The 20,198-nt window shown below is 50.1% G+C and overlaps 1 protein-coding gene across 1 annotated transcript in view; it reads right to left on the bottom strand.

Annotated features, from left to right (window-relative positions):
* Positions 1 to 6,736: 6,736 nt before the first annotated feature.
* ZFHX3 (zinc finger homeobox 3) overlaps positions 6,737 to 20,198 on the bottom strand; it is a 112,619-nt gene continuing 99,157 nt past the window's right edge. Inside the window, exons 8-9 of the mRNA XM_059824871.1 lie at positions 13,626 to 19,094; positions 6,737 to 8,768 (exon numbers count right to left, since the gene is read on the bottom strand). Coding sequence (XP_059680854.1) covers positions 7,192 to 8,768; positions 13,626 to 19,094 — 7,046 coding nt within the window. The 3' untranslated portion in view covers positions 6,737 to 7,191. The remainder of the gene's footprint in view (positions 8,769 to 13,625; positions 19,095 to 20,198) is intronic.

The following is a 20,198-nucleotide window of genomic DNA, read 5'->3' as shown; positions in this document are numbered from 1 at the left end:
CAGAGCGTTAATTAAAATGACTCTCTAGTGCTTTAGATCATCAGGTGTACATTGTTAACGAGCTTGGAGGAGAGAATGGGCTCCACATTCGTAGTTTAAGCACTGATGGAGTTAACCCTTCACCACTGCTGGCACAGCCTGAGCCTGGTGGCAGTTTCTCAGCGCATCTGTCTGCATTAGAGAAGTCGGCTCTCTTAGCGGACTTCAGATGTCATTTAGCAAAGATGTTACCGTGGGACCCTGCTCAGTTCAGCAGAGGCCTGGCTGCAGAAGTGGAGTGGCTGCAGCCTCTGCTCTCAGGAGAGGGGGTCTGTGCCCAGCCCGAACTCCCCGTGGGCTGCGGTGACCACGGGGGGCTGCAGGACCAGCCCTGGCCTGGACTTGCCCTGTGCTGCAGCAGGTCTCCTGCAGCAAACCTGGGCACTGCAGGGAGGCACCCTGCAGTGCACGGCAAAACCCGTCTCGCTGGAGGTTGGCAGCTGGTAAGGTTTTGGGGTTTCCTTTGGCCTTGTTTTAGGCCCAGTGATCTGCCGCTTTATGCCTTGGACACCTTTACAAATGCAGCTCTTCTGTCACTTGGTGGCATTGAAAATGTGTCCTTGATGCCTCCTCACCTGGATGCCGGGGCCCGCGGCGGGGATCTGGCAGCTCTGGCCATGGCATTGGGCTGGTGGTGAGGGAGGGAAGCCGGTACCCATGGCTGCTGGCACAGGAATGGCCCCTCTGTAGCACTGACCTGTGTGTCTGCATGCTGGGCTGCACGGTGACGTTGCCGTGCCTGTCCCCTGGCCCCGGCCCCCCCGGAGGCAACTGTGCTGCCTGGACGTGGCGCTGCACACCGTGGGGGGACGCGGGGCTGGGGCGAAGGGCTCAGCCGCTCGCCGGGCAGCCCAGGAGCGGGGTGGCCCAGCCCTGGCAGGGACCAGCCCACAGCTGCTGCGACATCTGGCAGGGCTGTGCACCCAGAGTGGGTGCAGGAGGGAGAGCGTCTCCCAAAGGCATCCTCCGCCTGTAGCCTCTGAATGCCGCAGGGCCCTGCCTGTCGGATGGGATGTGGCTTGCACCAGTGTCCGGCCTCCACACCCAGCACCCATGCCAACCCCATGCCCGGGCTGCCGGCAGGGCTCGTGCGCCAGGCTCACCTCTGCTGAGCACCCGGGTGGGATCCTGTGGAAGAGCCGGGTGGGGACCACGGGGAGACCGGCAGCATTGTGTCCTTCAGTGTGAGCGCACGCTGGGCATCCCATGGCACCGCGTGCCGGGCTGCGACCCGGCGACTGCCTGGGCCACCTTCCCGGGTCAGGGGGCCAAAGCTCCAACTGCTGCTGCGTTGACGACAGCAACGCACAGGCTGCACCCGAGGGCAGAGGCACCCTCCAGCCAGGAGCTCTGCTCCAAATCCATCGGCAAGGTTGCTGTCTGTAGTGGACACCTCATCACTGCTCTGTTTTTATAAATATGTATTTTTTGGCCTGTAAGAGTGTACTAGGAAGAGGTAAATCTCTTGTCTTTTAGGTGATGGCAATGAAAGGTTGTTAAAAATCACTCCCAGTCTCCTCTTACCAGAATCAAGGCATGGAAAAACCTTTTTATTTCTGTCAGAGGTTTGCACAATTTACGCTGATGCACTGCTCTGCACAAAGAGTCTCTCGCAGAGGTTTTTAGTTTGAAGCTTGTGCAGCTACTAGAGGCCATTTACACCTTTCTGAGCATTAGAGAGGTGCTTTCTCAAGCGTAGCTGTTTTAAACTGGAATGCAACCCAGGAATAAATAGCAACGTTACATAATAAACTTACAAAACTGCAGGTCTACGAACAACAGTGAAGTCATTAATGCGGCACAGTGCAAACACCGGTGGAAGGGTCGCGCTGGTGACCCCATTACTGCTGCAGTCCCGTCCGCAGGATGGATTCTTCCCATTAAACCCCCCCAACAGCGAAGAGGCAATCCAGATCCCCACCTCTTTAGGCTCACGTCAGAAGAGCAACGCCTGAGCCTGGGGCAGGACCAGGCAGCCCAGTTTTGGGGTACTGACCTGCAGCGCTCGTCAGAGTGCAATCGCCCTCGCTGTTTCAGTCGCCAGAGGCGCAGGATCTCCTCTTTCCGGGCTGCGTACTGGGGCCAGGGCCTGGCTGGCTTGGTGCGGTTACACCGTAGCACCAGGAGTCATCAGGGGGTTGGCAATTTTCACCCACTTCGTTTCACAATTCATGTATTTTTGGAGCCTGAATCAGTACGAGTGGGTTTGTGTGTTTTTTTTTTTCCTCATGAAGGTGCATCAGCAACCTGATTATTGATCTTGCTGGCTTGCAAGTGAATGTCCTGACCCAATTCATTCAAGAACGCTCCCGCGCCCTCGCAAACTTCAAGATCTCCTCCCCGCGACCTCTGCTCCGGCTGGATGGCCCGGCGGAGCGCAGGCCTCTGCTCCCCGGGGAGGGAGAGGAGCCCCTCGCTGTCAGGGAGGCGGCAGACGGCCAAGGACACCCACACTAGACTGCTCACCCCACCTGCAACATTGGGGTGGGGTTTTTTAATAAATTATTTATTGCTGTAGTTATAAATTAGAGATGAATGGTAGCCCCCGGGGCTCTCTTTCAGATGTGGTCCTTACTACTGAATTTCAAGCATTTTCTGCTGCAAGGGGCAATTTTTGGTAAGAGAATTGTGTATTTAACACTCAGCAGTTCATCTAGTTTTCCTCCCTGCTCAAGAGGCACAGCAAGCAAAGGAAGAGCAGCGAGTCAGCCACTTACCTTGCTTACCTTCGTCTCCTTTTGGTTTGATCAGTAGAAGAAAACAGATGGTGATTTTAGTTCACTTCTAGTTTACAGGTTTCAAGATGACCTCAACCCATACAGGCATCATGCTTTCCCTTTAACCATTAATTACAGCAGTGTGCCCAGAATTCTTATACAATCATTTAGTACAATTAAAGGCACTTATAATGTCTTTTTCATACACAATGCATCCTGATGCCATAATATGAATTGCGCTATTTGGCTCATTACTTCCACTTTAACGTTAATTCGCAGCATCAGCCCAGGCACTCTCGCACTGACGGGCACCTAGACGCCTGTGTGTGGGGAGGGACGCGGACACGCCTGCACCGATGTGTGCACTCCAGCGGTGCAAGAGGACGTGTGCGTGCGGACACGCGGCTCTGTGGCAGCGCCCGCCTGCTGCGGGATGCAGAAGCTCGGGCGGATGCGCGCGTCCCGCCAAGCCGAGCCGAGCCGAGCCGAGCCGCATGGCACACACCCACCCCGACACAGACCCTGCACCGCACAAGCGGGGACATCGGAGACGAGAGCTTTTGCTCATTTTTTTTTAATGTATCACAATGAGCAGGAAACATACGTGATGAAGTATTTCCAAAGGAGTATATTCAATTACCATCTACAGTCAACTCAACTATGACAACAAAGTCTTTTGTGACAAATTTTTTAAAGTTTTGAAAGTTCCATGTGGTTTCTGTTTCTGTTAGTCTCCATGTATTTTGGTACAGTTCGAGATCAGCATTGTTACAGTAACAAAAAAAAGCTAACAAGACTACATTATAGAAAAACACCAAGAACATCATTTTTGGTTTCACTTGCTCTATTTTTTGTACATTGCAAAGGCTGTTCATATCCCTCTTCACCTCATTTATGCTTTCTGTTCTACCCAAACTCGCCCCCCAAAAATAAAAATGAAAAAAATAGTCAAAGCTTTGTGTTTCACAGTGGGCAGTATCTCAGCGCTGACAAACCAACCAACCAACCAGCCAACCAACCAACCAACCCAATTTCTGCTTCTATTTCGAAGTTTAATTGTTTGTTTTAAAGCAAAATATACTTCCACCACCAGCAAGTGTGCTGGCTTGCGTCAGCGCCTCCCTCGCCTCCCCGGCTGGCCCCCGGCTGCGGGCGGCCCCGACACATGCCTCGCGCCTCTCTTTATTCTCAATTGTATGAAACTTTGGCCATCTTCACCACTTAAAAAACCTTTTTATTAAGAATAAAACAGAAACCCGCTCAATGCTAAGTTTAAAATCATTTCCTTGGGCCCTGCCCGGCCCTGCTCTGACACTGGTTAGAGAGGCCACTCATGGGCTTGGGGGATTGTACGGAGGCTCCCAAGAGCTGACGACGCTCCCACGGTGTCCCCGGGGCAGCCGGGCAGGCTGTGGGGCGCGGGCAGCCGCCGACACGGCGCTGCGGGGCGCGAGGCCGGGGCTGGCGGGGCCGGGGGTCCCGGTGGGGCCGGGGGGCCCCAGCCCTGCCCAGTGGGGCCAACGGGGCTGGGCGGCTGGGGCGCGGGTCCCAGCACCCGCCCCGGGACAGCCGGGCTGCAAGAGGAGGAGGCAACCTCGCACTGAAAGTCTCTAGAAGCATTTAGAAAAAATACAAGGAAATGAATTTATAAAACCTTTTAGTGGGTGGGAAGGAGGAGGGGGAAGAAGGACAGAGAAATTGCACTATGACCAAGCAATATAATTAAAAAACCGAAACAAAACAAGACAAAACAAAAGGATTTCCAGAAGAGACCTTGTGGAATTTGACAGATAAAGCTAGTGTTAAATTGTTAACTTGTATCACAGAGAGAATCAAAAACAAAACAAACAAAAAAATTTCTATATGATACAGACAGAGTAACATACAACAGTTAAATGGCAAAAAATATATATATATATATTTCATAGAATTACAAACAAGATAAAATAATGGAAAACAAAAACTGTACAACTTCAGAATTTAAAAAATGTTCATCTCAAACGGGGAGAAATACAAGAACTTTTGTTAAAAGAAAACAGTTTGTTAAAACAGCAAACGCTTTTTCTGTACTTGTTTCCGTTTTTGACACCTTATGCTACAACTGGGTACTGGTAGGAATATTAGATGGTAACTCTCTTTAGTATCGTCTACTTAAAAAACAATTAAAAAAGGAATTTGCACTGTGCATTAGCCTAGTTAGAAATATGTACAACAGTTCAGGATCTAGTCTTTCATCAAACTAAAACCAAAAAATCCATAAAAATAAAAGCGTCCCGCTAGAAAATGAACCCCACGTTCATCTCTCGAATGCTCCAGTCTCTTGCAGAGTCGACGAGCGGCTTCAGCACAGGGAGGAGAAGCCCGGAGGCGGCGGGAGGAACCTGCGTTCACAGTCTTCGAAGTTCCCTTTTGAAGCAGGAGGAGGATGAAGATGATGGGGAGAAGGCTCTCGCACTTTCGGGGCAGAGGAAACGGGGAGGGAAAGGAGATTGTTTCTGTTGACATTTGGCTACGGAAGTGAAACAGCAAGCATCTGTTTGTCTCCAAAACCTGTATTTTAGCAGCACAACGTTTTCCTTTCAAAGCCTGGGCCGTAAGAGATGCGTGCGTGCGTGCGTGCGTCTGCATGCTCCCACGAGCAGGGTACGGAGCTGGACGGGGCCACCCGTGCCTGGCAGGCTCCTCGCCTGCCCGCACGTGGCTCTGAGCCGCGGCGCTCGCCGCTCCGCCTGCCTACCACGGGAGAGAACTTGGAAAGAGAAACCTGCCTTTTGGTGCGCTGGGTTTTTCTCTAAGAGTTGTCTCTCTGCTTGCAGAAGAAGCACAGATAACAACCTGGGTACTTTTTTTATTCTTTATTTAAACTTAGACTTGTTTGTTTAAATCAGAAACAAATTCTCAAGTAAAAAGAATCCTTTTTGCTCATTCTGCACCAGTGGTGAAAGGGTATGTCTTTGGATTTTATTTAAAGCATGAATTTTCTTTAGAGAAAAAAAAGGTAACAAAAACTTTTTTCAAAAGAAGGAACAGAGTGCAGCCTAATTACACAAACAGAAACAAATGCTTATAGTTTAGGAACAGAGTCTTTGAAGCATTTACATAATGAGGAAAAGAAGAGGGGAAGAAAAAGAAAAAAGAAGGAAAAATGGAAAATAAGAGAGAGATAAGTGCACAAGGGTAACAGACATAGGTAAATCGTATGTATACACCTTAAAAAGTTTCAAACCCCCAACAAAAAATATTCTGCAAGGGATCCTACTGACCCCCCAAAACCCTTTGAACTTCTTTCTTTAGTTTTTATAAAATAATTATGCAACCACCCTCTAAGAAATGAAGGTAGCGACCATAAGTGGAAGATTACAGGATGGGGGAATGGGGAGTAAAGGTACAAAGGGGAGAAAAGCTTAGGCGAGTCAATGGATTGCAATCTACCTGGCTAGGAATGAACAAGACAACATCAAATGAGAAGCCGTCAGCTGGACCATACAAAAGCTAAATGTACACAAAAGGGTTTTTTCTTTTAAATCTACCATACTGCTTCAGTTCATTTCCAATGCAACAATCTACTCAACACCAAAAATGGTCATATCTATCATAAATACAGAAAGTCAGTTGTTTTAAAACTTATTTTTAAGCTCCGAGTCCTCAACACTCTTTGTGTGGGTTTTGTTTTTTTTGAAAAGTGGGAGTGCTTAACTTTTCCCCTTGAAATTGGCTTCAGCAGAAAAGCTACCCTTAAAATCCCCGAAAAGCTAAAGCAGTTCACATTGTTTTTTCTCTTGAATACTTTCTGCCCATTTTAAATTAACAAAAACAAAAGAAAAAAAAAAATCCTTTTCTGGAACGAAAATGAAACGAAACGAAACAAAAACCCCAAAACAAACGAAAGAAATTTTATATATATATATATAAAACAATGATTCTGAAAACAGAACAAAGTGTGAGCGATTGACCTGAGAATAAAAAGACATTACATTTCTTTTTTCTTTTAGCAAGCCATTGGTATCTGAATGCTAAGATAGCAAGAAATTTAAAACTGTAACAAGGTGGGCTGCTTTCCCATACAGTGCATGCCGGCCTCTGCTGTGCTATCGACGTGGGGCGTTATTGAAAAGGGGCAATATACAAGGGGCTCAAGCTCCAAAGACAGTAAGGAGGCAGCACGGGCTTTCGTCTCCCAGACCAACAGTACCTTCGAAAGGACAAATGTAACAGATTTTTTTTTTCTTTTTTAAGTTTTATTTTATTAAAAGGAAAGGAAAAAAGAAATGTAAAACCCACCGGCATCGTTATATGGGAAAACAACCCACGCTTTTTCTTTTTTCTTTTTTCTTTTTTTGGTTAGAAGCTTTGGAATTGCAGTTAGTCTATTTTTGAAATTGGTTTGTTATTAACTTTTTTATTTAAATTCATTTTCATTGTTCATCTTCAAAGCTTACAATCTGAAGGTGTCCATTCCTACGCTAGCTAGACCACTGTCCTTAGGGCAGCCGGGGTCCCGGGGCCCCTCCGCCGGGCTCGCCGGTCCATCTGACTTTTGGCTAAGATCCGTGTCAGACTCCTCCGAATAGTCGTCTGTTGGCATCGAGGGCTGAACCCCTGAGGTGCTGCATGAACTTGAGGTAACCGTTGAAGATGAGGAGAGAGGAGGGAAAGGCGGCGGCGGCGGCTTCCCCGGCGGGGCACGGGGGGCTGCCGGGGGCCAGGGCTTTCTGGAGGCGTGGGGGGAAGCCGGGGGGGGCCGGGGGGGCGGGGGGCTGTCGTTTGAGTGAGCGGCCGACTGCGAGGTAGATGCGGTGCTGGGGTCGGGGGGGCAGGCAGAGTGAGGTAATAGACTGGGGTGCTCTTTGGCGTTTCTTGCTGCTCTTGTGATTGTTCGGTGTTTGTGCGGGGCTGACTCGAGATGCTGACTGAGGGCTTCGTCCCCACACACCGTGCTCTCGCACGCCACGCACTGGTACGAGCCGCTGCCCTGGCCGCTGCCGGTGGGCACGTGAAGCACCATCTCTTGCAGGTTCGCCACGGACTGGCCGAAGAAGCAGAGGGACTTCAGGTGGTCGCTGGCCGCCTCCTGGTCGCCGAAGCCCGCCTGGCACTTGCGGCAGACCAGCTTGTACTGCACCTTCGGGACGATGAAGGGGTCGCAGAGGGAGTCCGCGCCCTTGCCTTCCGCTTCGGGCTCTTCTTGGGGTTTGGGCAGGAGGGGGGACACCTCGTGGGGTGCGTTCTTCTGCTCTTCTTGCTTGGGGGGTTCTTTGGCAGGGTCTTTGTCCGGGGTGGCAGCCCCCGCGGGGACGGGGGTTTGGCTTCCTTTGGGCTGCTGCGCTTTCTGCTGCTGCTGCTGCTGCTGCTGCGCCTGCCGCTGCTGCTGCTGCTGCTGCTGCAATGCCTCCTGCAGACTCTGCTGGTATTGCTGGTACTGCTGCAGCAGGGAGCCGGGGGACAGCCCCAGCAGTGCCTGCGACAGCGCGGGGCTGTAGGGGAAGAGCCCCTCCATCCCGTACATGGGCTGCAGGTACCCGCTCTGCAGGGCGCCGGGGATCTGCGGGGCGTAGTAGGGGGAAAAGCCGGGGACGAAGTAGGGAAGGAACTGGCTCGTCAGCAAGGTGGTGGGGTCCGAATTCAGGGCGGCCTGCAGTGCCTGGAGCTGGGCGGGCTCCACCGCGTACTCCATGGCGGGCAGCGGGGCTGAGAGGGCGCCCGCCGGCGCCTCCCCCTTCTCCTTCTTGGGCCCTGGCAAGGGGTCCCCCTTCCCCTTGGGTGCCTTCTCCTTCTCTTTTGCCTTCTCGCTCTCCTTCTCCTTGCGCTGCGGTGGGGGCGGCTGCTGCGGCTGCGGCTGCGGCGTTGTTGCCGGCGGCTGCTGCGGGGCCACGGCTGCCGTGGCTTGTGCTGGAGTGGGCGAGCTCAGTGCGGCCGGGGGCTGCTTATTTGGTAATCCAGAGGTGGGGAGGCCGGGCGAAGGGACGCTTGTGCTGGGCAGGCCCATCAGGTTGGGTTTGGGAGAAGTTAAAGCTGCAAGAGGGAGGAGAGAGAGGTGAGGAGTGACTTGGTGCTGGGTGGGCAGAAAGCACAAGGCCGGGTGACCCCAGGCCACCCTGCAACTGCCCCTGCACCGCTGTCTCCTCTGCACAAGGGCAGCAACTGGCCCGAGCTCATGCGCCGCAGCAGTGTGGGACGGAAAGCCCATCCGCTGCTCCTGCTTCCTCGAGGATGACCGCTCCTCTCCCCGCTCCCCGAGGCCCCGTGCCATGAGGACGTGCCTCGTCAGCCCCCTTCACCCACAGCCGGCTTGACCACACTGCCCGGCAGCACTGAAGGTGGCGTCTCTGCCGGGGACACCCACCAGCTGCCCGGGATGCTCAGCGTAGCTGTTGTTTTACTGCCCCCTCTGAAATTCCCAAATGATTAACAGCTGATGTCAGGGACAGGCACTTTTCCTACACCTGCACTAACTGGCCCTTTGGCCAAAGGACTCCAGCAGAAGGCAAGTGCTATGCCAAATGGCCGTAATGCTAGATACTATCAATCTCGTTAAAACCTCCGCAGCTTAGAAAACCCTGGTCTTGGCAACTGAAGAGGACTGAACAGGCTAAATCTAAGTTATTTTGTCCTTATTAGGCTGATGTTCATGAATCCACAAACCCCTGATGCAACCCCTTCCTTCCTTCCTATGTAAGAGGCTTTGGGTGCGCAGCTTCTGAGTAATTTCAGAGACTATGCAGTATTCAGACATCCCCCCAGGGCATGAACGTTGTGTTTTGGGTGGAATGAAAAGCGTGGTGATGCTTCCTCACAAAAGAGATGGATTAATGGTGGAACGTGAAGCCTGCCCATCCTCCCAACAGCAGGAATAGCCAGTAACAACACAGTCCCCTGGTACCGATTTCTACTCTCAACAGCTGATGGGCAGTTGGGGGCAAGAGGAGTGGGGCTCCTGAAGTCACATCCATTAGTCACGTCCACTGCAGTTGGCAAACGTGCTCCTAAAAAGGAATGCTTTGCTTGGGAAGTCAATGCCATTTGGGGACAATAAAAATGAAACACAGCTCTAACATTCTGCAGGCACAGCCCCGTACGCTACGTGGCTCCGGAGCCAGGAACCTGCTGCTGGATCCACCCCTGCCACAAAGCCGTTCAACAAAATCTAACCTTTCGTTAACAAAACCCAAGTCCTTACAGCTGCGACGGTAGCTGATCAAAGGTGGTCTGAGCATGAACAGTCACAGAACTAGGAAACAACCATGGAGGCACAGTAACTTTTATTTTAGGATGTACCTCTTCTGTGATACATCCAGTGGGAGAGGAGAAACTGCCCGTTTTGGGGATGATTTGGGGCACGGTGGCAGCTTGAAGTCTTCTCCAAGGCAAAGCATGCCAGCAGGGAAATTGCTGTGCACAGGGCAGGCGGTGATTCCTGGCAGGGAAATCCAGCTGCTACGGGGCTCCTTTGCCTTGAGAAGGTAGTGTAAAAGGGACCCAAAGACAGCTAGGGACTGGGGCCAACAGCTTTGTCTGAGTTGCATCTGCCCCATTTATTCCGGTAAGGTCTTAAATCATCATAATTGATCCTGAGGAACAAGCGTAGGCACCCTCAACCATCTCATCCCTGCTGCTAGCAGGCAGCCCGATAGCCAGGTCCTTGGCCAAAGCACACGGCAGGACCTGGGCAGAGGCTGATGGAGGGAGCACGACATGCAAAGTCTGTGCAAACACACACATGCTCCTCGGGCTTCTGGACACCAAACCCCAGACTGCTGCCTACACAATCGCATCGCAAGAGCCTGTCACTTAACCATGCCCTGTAAAGTTGGTGTAGCCCAGAAGGAATCCGTACTTCTCAACATACAGCACAGGAACTGCTTTCTTGCAGCACCATGCTCTGAGTAGTAGCTGGCAGCTAAGGGGAGCAAAGCACTCTCCAAAACCTGGCTGCACTACACTCTGGTATAAACAGCTTATTCGTCTACAGTGCTGCATTCATCCACTGCCGCTGGAAACCTGCACCCGGCGCCGGCCTCCCGAGCGAGGGGCAGGAGGCAGAGCCGCTGTGGCTCCGCAGAGGCCAGCCTGGCGAAGGAGGGCAGGGAGGAGGGCGGCCAAGAGCTGGGAGAATTCAGGAACGGCTGACGCAAAGCTTTTCTGAAACCTGCATCTGCTCCTGATGCAGTATCGAGACAATAGTGATTTGTGAAGGTATGAAGTGTATGAAGTGAGCCTCCACGCAGCAGCCTTATAGATTTCAGATAAGGGCATATTATGGATAGATGCCATTGAAATGGATGTTCCCTAGTTGAACAGTCCCTGAGACGTTCAAGCGCAGGAGCAGCGGCTAATTCATAACATTCCTGGATGCACAGCCTTATCTGCTTCGACAGGCTTTGAGCTAAGATGGCCTGACCTTTGGAGCTTTATCTAAAGGCCACAAATAGTCTGTTTGACTTTCTAGATAGCTTAGTCCTGTCTAGGCAGTCACTGATTGCTTTTAACATTCATAGTACGTAGCCCCATCTCCCCAGGATACATACTGGTCTTTGGAGAAAAATAAAGGCAACAATATAGATTGAAGTGCAAAAAAGTAATTTTAGATCTTGTTATAAATTTGGGGTACTAAGTAAACAGCACAGGGCTATCTGCGATGGGCTGGCAATATAATTTGCCAAAGAGATCCTCCAGGCCTAGTTCTGGCTTCTGAAATGAGATCTTCCATAAGAACAGAAGTATCTCATGAAAAAGTCCTGGCATGCAAAGATGTCCTTCAGGCATGTAGCTAGGACTAGATTCAAGGAGCAGGAATGGGCAGCAGCCCTGAATAGAAGAATCTCTAACAGCAACTGTTTTTAAAAAAGGTTTAATTACAATGACCTATCCTACAACTATAGTCAAGAATGATTTTACTTTTGCTTTGGGGGTCGTGCAAAAAGTTCTGTAACTATGCAAAAAAGCCTTGCAGAGGCTCTAACTCCCAGCAGAAGGCTTTTCCAGATTCCAGAAAAACTTACTCTATCTTCTCTGCTCTCTGACAGGACCTTCTGACATGGACATCAGCAACCATGCTACGAGGTAATCCCCTCTGCTGCTCTCATGGAAAAAAAGGATCTTGACTCCAATAGAGCGGATTATCTTTGGAAAGGCCAGAATCCAACAAATACACTGAGATTTAACTCTTTGTCATTTGTCAACAGAAGATGTTTCAGAGACCAGCAGTAATGGAGGAAAAGGTGAACACAGCCACTTCCAAGGGGAGAGAAAGATGTCTGTTTTGAGTCATGGGTCTCTATTGCTCTCTTTAGGATCTTATACCCAATGTCACTGCAACCACATACAAACTTCAGGCGCTAGTGATGTGATTTACAGCAAGCAGCTCTGCAGCCAGTCCCCCCGCCAACGTCAGATGAGCTGTTCGAGTTCCATGTAGCTGCTCACACCAGCTACTATCCTGTTGTCTAAGGCTTTGATTTGCTTATCCAGAGATTTACCTCCTGGATGACAAACGAAGATGGCAATTTTATTAACATGACACAACCATGTTACCTGGCAGCATCTGCGCTGAGTTTTTCAGTCTGTTGAAAAAGGACCTTCACAGCCAGCCTGCTGACTAAAAGCATCAGAAAGTCTTTTTGGAGACTGATTTCTGATTAAGAAGCCAGGAAGACGTTCAGATCCTATTTAGGCTTCACACCATGGATTATAACTCATCATTAGGCAGTTAGTTCAGCACAATAAGAGAAAGTTATCGTTTCTGGGCACTAATAGCGGTAGGCCTGTATTGCCGCAGTACAGAGAACAAAGGTGCACAGTGGCATACAGTGTAACTGTACCAGGCGTTACGGTGTCACGGGCTTTCCAGCCTGAGACAAACTCAGCCTGTTGCCAAGACAAGGCACTGGAATCAGATTTCAGGATATCTCTGTAAATGTAGACCAGCCCTGGTGAAAGTGAACTTGAATAGGGAACATCAGAAGTAAACAGAGAAGTATGCCAAGAGAAAGCAAGTCTCCTAGAGAACACCAATTCCTCTGTCATGAGTGGCAATTCAGACACAGGCATGTCTCTGGGATGCCACAGATGTAGCAGGGGTGAAATAAGGCCCTTGGATCAAGTTTTCTAGGTCACTGCTAGTCTTTGCTACACATGTTATACTTCCCACCCGTCCATTAGGTACAAGAGAAAGGAGCATCCTCAAAAAACAAAGTCCAATATCTGGGATTAGGCCACCCAAAGGACTATGCCAAATTTCATTTCTATGTAGTATTGTTAAGAAAAATCTTATTAAAATACAAAGTAGATTTGTCCCATGACTACACTGTTATTTATTGAGAAGGTACTTTCAGGTCATGCCCAGCCATTGCCCAAAAATGAATCCACAGCTGCATCGGGATTTGTCCTAGAGGTCTCTATAAGGATGTTACGTAAAGATGCTCCAGGTTTCTGTCACCAGTGCTATCAGGCACATCACACTTTTCCCTAGAAACAGTTCAGAATTATTGAAAACTTGGGATGGCATTACATAAACTGAATTTAATAACAACAGGAAAGGTATAATGAACAATGCATTCAGCACATTAGTCCTTTTCATGTTCCGTTTGATAAATCCTCTGTTTTCCATTTCCTTGAAAGTGCTTCAGAGTTTTTAAGTCTGTGCTAACGAAAAAGTGCATCTAGATCTTGCTCTATTTCAGACTTTGCTAGAAAACCCGAGTTCAGGAATTAAAGATAAAATACTTATTGCTTATTCGCTGTCAAGTAAACATGCTTGACTAAAGGGCCGGGTATCCTATTATCAGTCATTCTCAAGGGAATTTCCACTTGTGCTAAAGATGTGTCAAGTTAAGCTGCGTCTCTGAGCAGTGTGATAATATCCATACCCACCTGTGTTGGATGGAGTGAAGCCTGGTAAGGATGGGCTGTTGAGGCCTGGGAGCAAGACTGGAGGGATGCCCTGTAGTGCTGGGTAGGCAGCAGGAAGGTTAAGAGCTTGCAGAGGGGTGTTATCAAACATGCCCTGCTGTTGAGCTGCCAGACCAAGAACCTCATTGGCTTTTTTGATCCGGTCCAGCTCCTGCTGAGCCATCAGCTGACGTACAGTAGCTGGGTCAAAATACTCCTTTTCCTTATCCAACTGGCTTCCAATGGTTTCTTTAACTTTGGAGATATGCTGTTGAGAGAAGATATGGTCACGTACAGACAGTCGAGCGCTGTACTTGATGCCACACAAAGTGCACTCTGTTTTGGGTCCCTCGTAACTTGTTTGGTTTATACCAAAATGCTTGGCCATGCTGAGTTTGGACTTCTTCTCCTTTGCCCTAGCATTCTGGAACCAGACCTGAACAACTCTCTTTGGCAGTCCAATGTCATTGCCCAGGACCTCACACTCCAGCATGGTAGGTGTCCTGTAGTCATTAAAGCATGACTTAAGAACTTTTAGCTGGAGATTAGTCATCTGAGTGCGAAAGCGTTTCTGTCCGGGCCGATCCCCGCTCTCTCCAGACTTGCTGGCTGAACCACTTGCACCAGGGCTGGGTGAGCAGGGGTCTGCAAGGCTGGATGTTTCACTATAGTCCACAGTACCTTCATTGTCGTACTCTTTGCTGTAAAAGCTGGGAGCCGGGCTGACCAGGCCAGAAGACAGACGATCTTCATATTCAGACATTGCTATCATGGCAGCTTTTGTCAGACCTTCACTGGGTCCCGATGCTGATTTGGTTTCGGTCGCAATCCCTGTTGCACTATCGTTGTCTGCGTTCCCTTCATCTCCTGTTGTAGTGTCTGTGATTGCAGTGTTGACAGAAGAGCAGTCATCGTTGTCCAGCTTTGTTTGGTCAAAGCTCAGATTGACCGAGGACATGGAGGGACTCTCGAAGTCTTCTATCCCTTCCACCTTAATGGAGGATGGACTCAGCAGAGTTCGAGGTGACAGTTCCATGCTCTTGTTCACCGGGGAGAGAGGAACACTCTGTCCATCACTGCTAGTTGGTGGCATGTGGGAAAAGCTTGCTCCATCAAAGATGTCTCCCTTCATTTGGAGTCCCCCATCACAATCTAAGAGCATAGCAGACAGTGTCAGGTTGTATCCAGCTCTCTTGGCCTCATGCCAGTGACGGGATCGGATATGAGCTTCAAGAGCTGTCTTTGCTTTAAAGAGAGCTCGGCAGAAGGGACACCGTCTATGGGCTTGGGCAGGCCCTACAGCTCTGAACTGCCCCTTCCTTTCCCGTGCACGGGTGTTCTGAAACCAAACTTGCACCACGCGTTTCTTCAAGCCCACTTCATGTGCAATGTGATCCAACATTTTCCGTGTTGGGTTGGAGTCCAGCAAGTATTTCTGATAAAGAATTTCCAGCTGCTCTGGGGTAATGGTTGTCCTTAGACGTTTATCCCTTTGTGGTTCTTCCCCTCCGGTCCCGCTGTCATTTTCTCCAGGGCTTGCACTGGCCTTTTCCTCCAGCTTTCTCTTCAGTGTGTTCATTGTGGATGTTGGAGTTGATGGTGAAGTGGCTGAGCTTGCTGGAATCTGTGGTAATGTTCCAGATAGCAGCTGGCTTGCAAGTAGTGGATTACTGGGATCAAAAAGCATGAACGGCATATCCAAAGTTCTGTCCAGGAAAGGGGGGTGGATAAACTGGTTCTGTGCACTCAGAAAATGAAGCTGCTGATGTTCCTGCCAATGCTCAAAGGAAGGAAATGCCAGCTTACACTGGTCACACTGGTATGGGATTAGCTGAGGAGGTAGGTTTGCCAGCTGTTGAGGGGTGGATGTGTGAATGGGTTTGAGGGAGAGATGTGAGAGCTGAGATGGACTTGGGCTTGACTGTGACAAGGAGCACTGAGGGGGCTGAGGAGGGGGAGGTGGCTGTTGCAATGAAGAGGGGGAGGATAATTGTGAAATCTTTTGGTGTGCTGAACTTGTCTTTTGTTCTCCTTGGTCCTGTTGCTGCTGAGACTCTTGCTTTGGTTGCACTTGCTTCTCTTGAGTTTGGTTTTGCTGTGTACTTGGAGGTTCAGACTGCTTTGGTTTCTCATCTGTAGCTTCTACTTTAGAACTATAGGTGGAGGAATCATCCGCCTCTGCTGTGAGCTGCAGAAAAGCTGAGGAGGTTGCATTGGCTGAAGACGTAGGTGTGCTGTAAGCTTGCGAGGGCATTGGTGTGCTGCAGGAGGAACTGGTTGGAGTCAAGAGCTCCATTGCATCCATAGAGTCTTCATTCTGGCTATCATCCTGTCCATCCTCATCCTCATCTTTGTAACAAAGCTTTTTCTGGTGTTTAATGAGATCAAAAATGCGCTGAAAGACTAGACTGCACTTTTTGCACTGGTAGTTCAAGTTGCTTGTTCTAATATATCTGTCATTTGTAAGCTCCCGTCGTTCCCCGTCTTTGCCTTCTCCCTGATTCTCATAGTTTTTCCTAGCTTTCTGACGGGCATTCTGGAACCATACCACTATAACACGCGTTGGGAGGTTCAGCAAGTTAGAAAGCTGCTCAAATTCATCATCCTTTGGATAAGCATTGGCATCAAAGAAGTCCTGCAGGACTCTGAGTTGGTAGTCAGTAAAGCGTGTCCGGGAGGACCGCTTGCTTCCCCAGTACTCCTGCTTTTGAGGTTCTGGAGAAGGAGGCCGTGAGTCTATCTTCAGTTCTTCCAGGCTAGTAATGGGAGGATTACTGAAGTTGTATGGGGAATCCTTGTTGCGCTGGCGTTCTTTGAAAAGAGTGTTTCTGAACCAGTGCTTGATCACTTTCTGGGGCAATCCAGACTTGTCCGCCATCTCTTTGATCTGTTCCTCACTTGGGGAATTGTTAATATCAAAATACTGCCGAAGGACTCTGAGTTGGTCATCGGTGATCCGCGTCCGTGGCCTCTTGTTCTGCTGCTGCTGGAGAAGGCTAGGGTTGAGCTGATGCTGGTACAACTGGGCCAAGTCAGCAGGCAGAGGGTCTACGGGACCCAGCTGGGGCGGCAGCTGAGCAGGTAATGTTTGTAGTGGCATGGTTTGCATCATAAGTGGTGAAAAGATGGGGAGCTCCATTGGCATGGAGAGCTGGGTGAGTGGCACAGACGGCTGGGCTGGTGCAATTGTAGGAGAGGTAATAGGTGGGGCAGAAGTAGGAATGGTCGGAGTAGAAGCCGGCTGAGGAGGTGCTGGAGGGAGCGGAGGTGGGGGCGGCGGAGGTGGGGGTGGTGGCTCTGGGGTCTGAGGCCGTAGTGGGTACAGTTTGTCATAGTGTTCTCGGTATTGTTTGGCAAATCTCTCTAACTGCTTAAAGGGAAAGTAATGTTGGTGAACATGCTCTTGGTGGCTCTTCAGGATGAGGATGTTTGAAAAGAACTTGCCGCATGTATCACACTCAAGCTTTTCCAAGTTCTCACCTTGCTCTGTCTTCCCATTTTTCTTCTGCACCTTCTGCTTGTTCTCGTTATACTGAATGACAAGCTCAAAGCCAAAGTTTTCCAGCAAGGCTTTTGTGGCATTCCCTCTTGCATCAGAGGCAATACGCGGAGGCAGTAAGGAGGTCTCCGAACTACTGCCTAGTACAAAGTCCTTCTTCTCTTTGGGCTTTAAGTTATCAGGCAGAGACTCCTTAGTTGCTACATTATTGTCTCCCCTCTCTGCACTTTCCCTTTCCCGTGGGGTTTCTTTTTCTTTCTCCTTCACTACGGATTTATTCTTCTTCTCAGGGTGCTGGCTCTGCTGTATAAGGACAGAGTGAGGTTGTGACAAGGTCAGCTGACCTTGCTGCTGCTGTAAGAGCTGTGGATGGCTCTGCTGAGGGAGCTGAACTTGAGCCTTCAGGTCCTCCAGCAAACTTGGACCTGTACCAGTCAACGTCAGTGCACCACTGGTGACAGGCAAACTAACTTCTGGATTGAGCTGGAACTCGGCACTGGGGATGTAGAAAGGAAACAAAAGATGCTGCTGCTGCTGAAGCTGCAGAAGGGTCTCAGTGGTCATCGGAAAGTGCGGCAAAAGTGCTGGGTTGAACAGCTGAGACTGCAGAAGAGCAGCTTGCTGCTGCAGTTCTTGTTGCAGATGGGCCTGGACTTGGGCCTGTGCCTGTGCCAAGGTTTGAGCTTGCTGCTGCTGCTGCTGCTGCTGCTGCTGCTGCTGCTGTTGCTGCTGCTGCTGCTGCCTGGACGCAATCATGTCTGCCAGCTTCTTTCGGTTTACCTCTTTGGGCTCCGAAGGGGAAGAGATATTAGTGCTTACAGGGTTACCTAAAGGAGGAATTCCCACATTGTCGCTGGATACCTGGTTGAGCACGCTGGGAATGGGAGTTGTGCCCGAATTACTTGTGTTGGTGGTTATAAAAGTATTACTGTTGCTCGCGCTCACTGGACTTGGCGTGGATGAACCCAAAGAGAGGCTGCTGCTGCTGCTATTGCCAGCTCCGTTACTACTGCCACTGCCCCCAGCCGCCTCCAGCTTGGCAGCGCGAGCCTTGGTTTGGTGCAGGACGGACCTCATGTGGATCTCCAAGGTTGAGCTCTGACTGTAGGCCACGTTGCAGGTGTTACACTTAAAAGGTTTGTTGTCTGGGCTGCTCGTAGGTTCAGGCTGCCCAGTAGTAGACTCTTGGAGGGCTCTTTTCAGTTTATGCAGATGAGAAACTGAATTGTAATGGACCAGGAGAATGTTCTTTTGCGTGAAAGACTCCTTGCAGACTGTGCACTTGTAAGGGCGAGACGGATCTAGGAATTTCTCCATGGTGAAGTTAGGGCCCTTCCTGAAGGGTAAGGCCCTTTTCGGTTCTGAGCCAGAGTCCTCTTGCACCGACCCCGAATCGCTACCTGTCGGGCTCTGCTTATCGTCCAAGTCGCTCTCCTCCTCCTTATCTTCCTCTACTATTATAGTGTGGTCTTCTGCAAGTGAAGGGTCACCCATAGCGAGGAGGTCCCCGTTGACCAAGAGACCACCATACAGCTGCTGAATGTCAGCTTCGCTCAGCTCCAGATGGCTGGTTTCCAGGTGCTTTTTCAGGGCCTGGAAGGTTCGGAAGCTGCGCTGGCAGAGGCAGCACATTGTGGCTGCCCGGATGACGTGGTACTGGGAATGGAGCTGCAGCTTCTCAATGGTTTTGAATGCCAGGCTGCACTGGTTACAACGGTACTTGTAGACGTGGCGATCGGACACCGGCAGTTGAGGCCGCTTTGCGTGAACTTCATTGAAGTGTGTCTGCAGCGCTGCTGAGCTCTTGAACACCTGGTTGCAGCCCTTCTTCCAGCAGAGGAAGCCGGAGTCCTCCCTGGCAGAGCTCTGATCGGCCGGAAGGGGCTTGGGATCTCCACTGTGCTCTGCACTTTCTGATGGCAAAAGACTCTTTCCCGAGTCCTCAGAGATCTCTGTGAAAACAAAATTAGAGCAAAACTGAAAATTACACCGGCACAGAAGTGCGGATCAACACCCTCTTTCTGTCCCTAATACATCCGTGTTTTTTCTCTGCAAGACTATAGGCATTTCTAACATTTCTCCTCTATCGTCATTCATTTATTTTAATACCAGCCCATTACCCTCATCATGGCCCACTGCATAAACCTACACAATTTACTTTCTTGCCCACTTTCAGTATCTGGAAATTATTCACACACACACACACGTTCCCTCAGTGCACTTATCACCTTTAATTCTTCCTTTAAAGTGAAGGCCATTCAGCCACCTGTCTGTCTTTGCTGGTTTTCTTTGATGTCCTGCCTATTTTCCAATAAGAAGGTTCATCAAACTGAAAGCAGTATTTGAGTCTTGGTCCTACCAAAGCTAGAAACAACAGGAATGAAATTCAGGTCCTGCTGGCAGCAGCTCAAAGGGTGCTGTTTGAGGGAGGATGGGAGAAGAAGGAACAAGCACTCAGTGCACTGCCACTTTTCCAGGGTCTAAGAGCACAGTCCTGCTGGAAAAGACAGTGTGATACGGGTAGAGGCCAAAAAAAGGGATCCCATTGCCCAGGGCAGCATTAGCTACCCTGGCTCTGCCAGTGCTGCCCCACCAGCATCACTGCCTTGGGGCCATCTGCCTGAAAGGAAACGATGGCTGTCTTCACTCCTAGATTGCTTCCAGACCTTCCAGGAGGGCACAGAGGGAAGACTGGCATTGCTTCCCTGTCAGGTTTGAGATCAGACACTTCTGCCTATGCAGAACGATGTTCTTGAGATGCTCTCACATCACACGACAAAGCCAGGACTAAATAGCCATGGATTTACAGCCATGCCTTCATTAACACAGCATGGCAATGAAAAAGGCTGAGGAGATTTGGGCCGGGTAAGGACTGCAGCAGCTCAAAGCTTCCCAAACTGTATGCCCAGCGTCCGTACTTGAGCTACGATGGCAGCAGAGCAAGTTCAGCAGAGGTGGTAGCACAGTCGGTGGCCAGCAGCTGCAACCTTTGACATTTCTCTACCAATCCCCTCAGCCCTGTACCACCTCTGCTTTTCACCGCTCACATCTGGTCT

The sequence above is a fragment of the Gavia stellata genome, chromosome 15 (genome assembly GCF_030936135.1).
Source record: "Gavia stellata isolate bGavSte3 chromosome 15, bGavSte3.hap2, whole genome shotgun sequence".
NCBI lineage: Eukaryota > Metazoa > Chordata > Aves > Gaviiformes > Gaviidae > Gavia > Gavia stellata.
The sequence above is the reverse complement of the archived record's forward strand: the minus strand, read 5'-3'. Positions and strand labels throughout refer to the sequence as shown.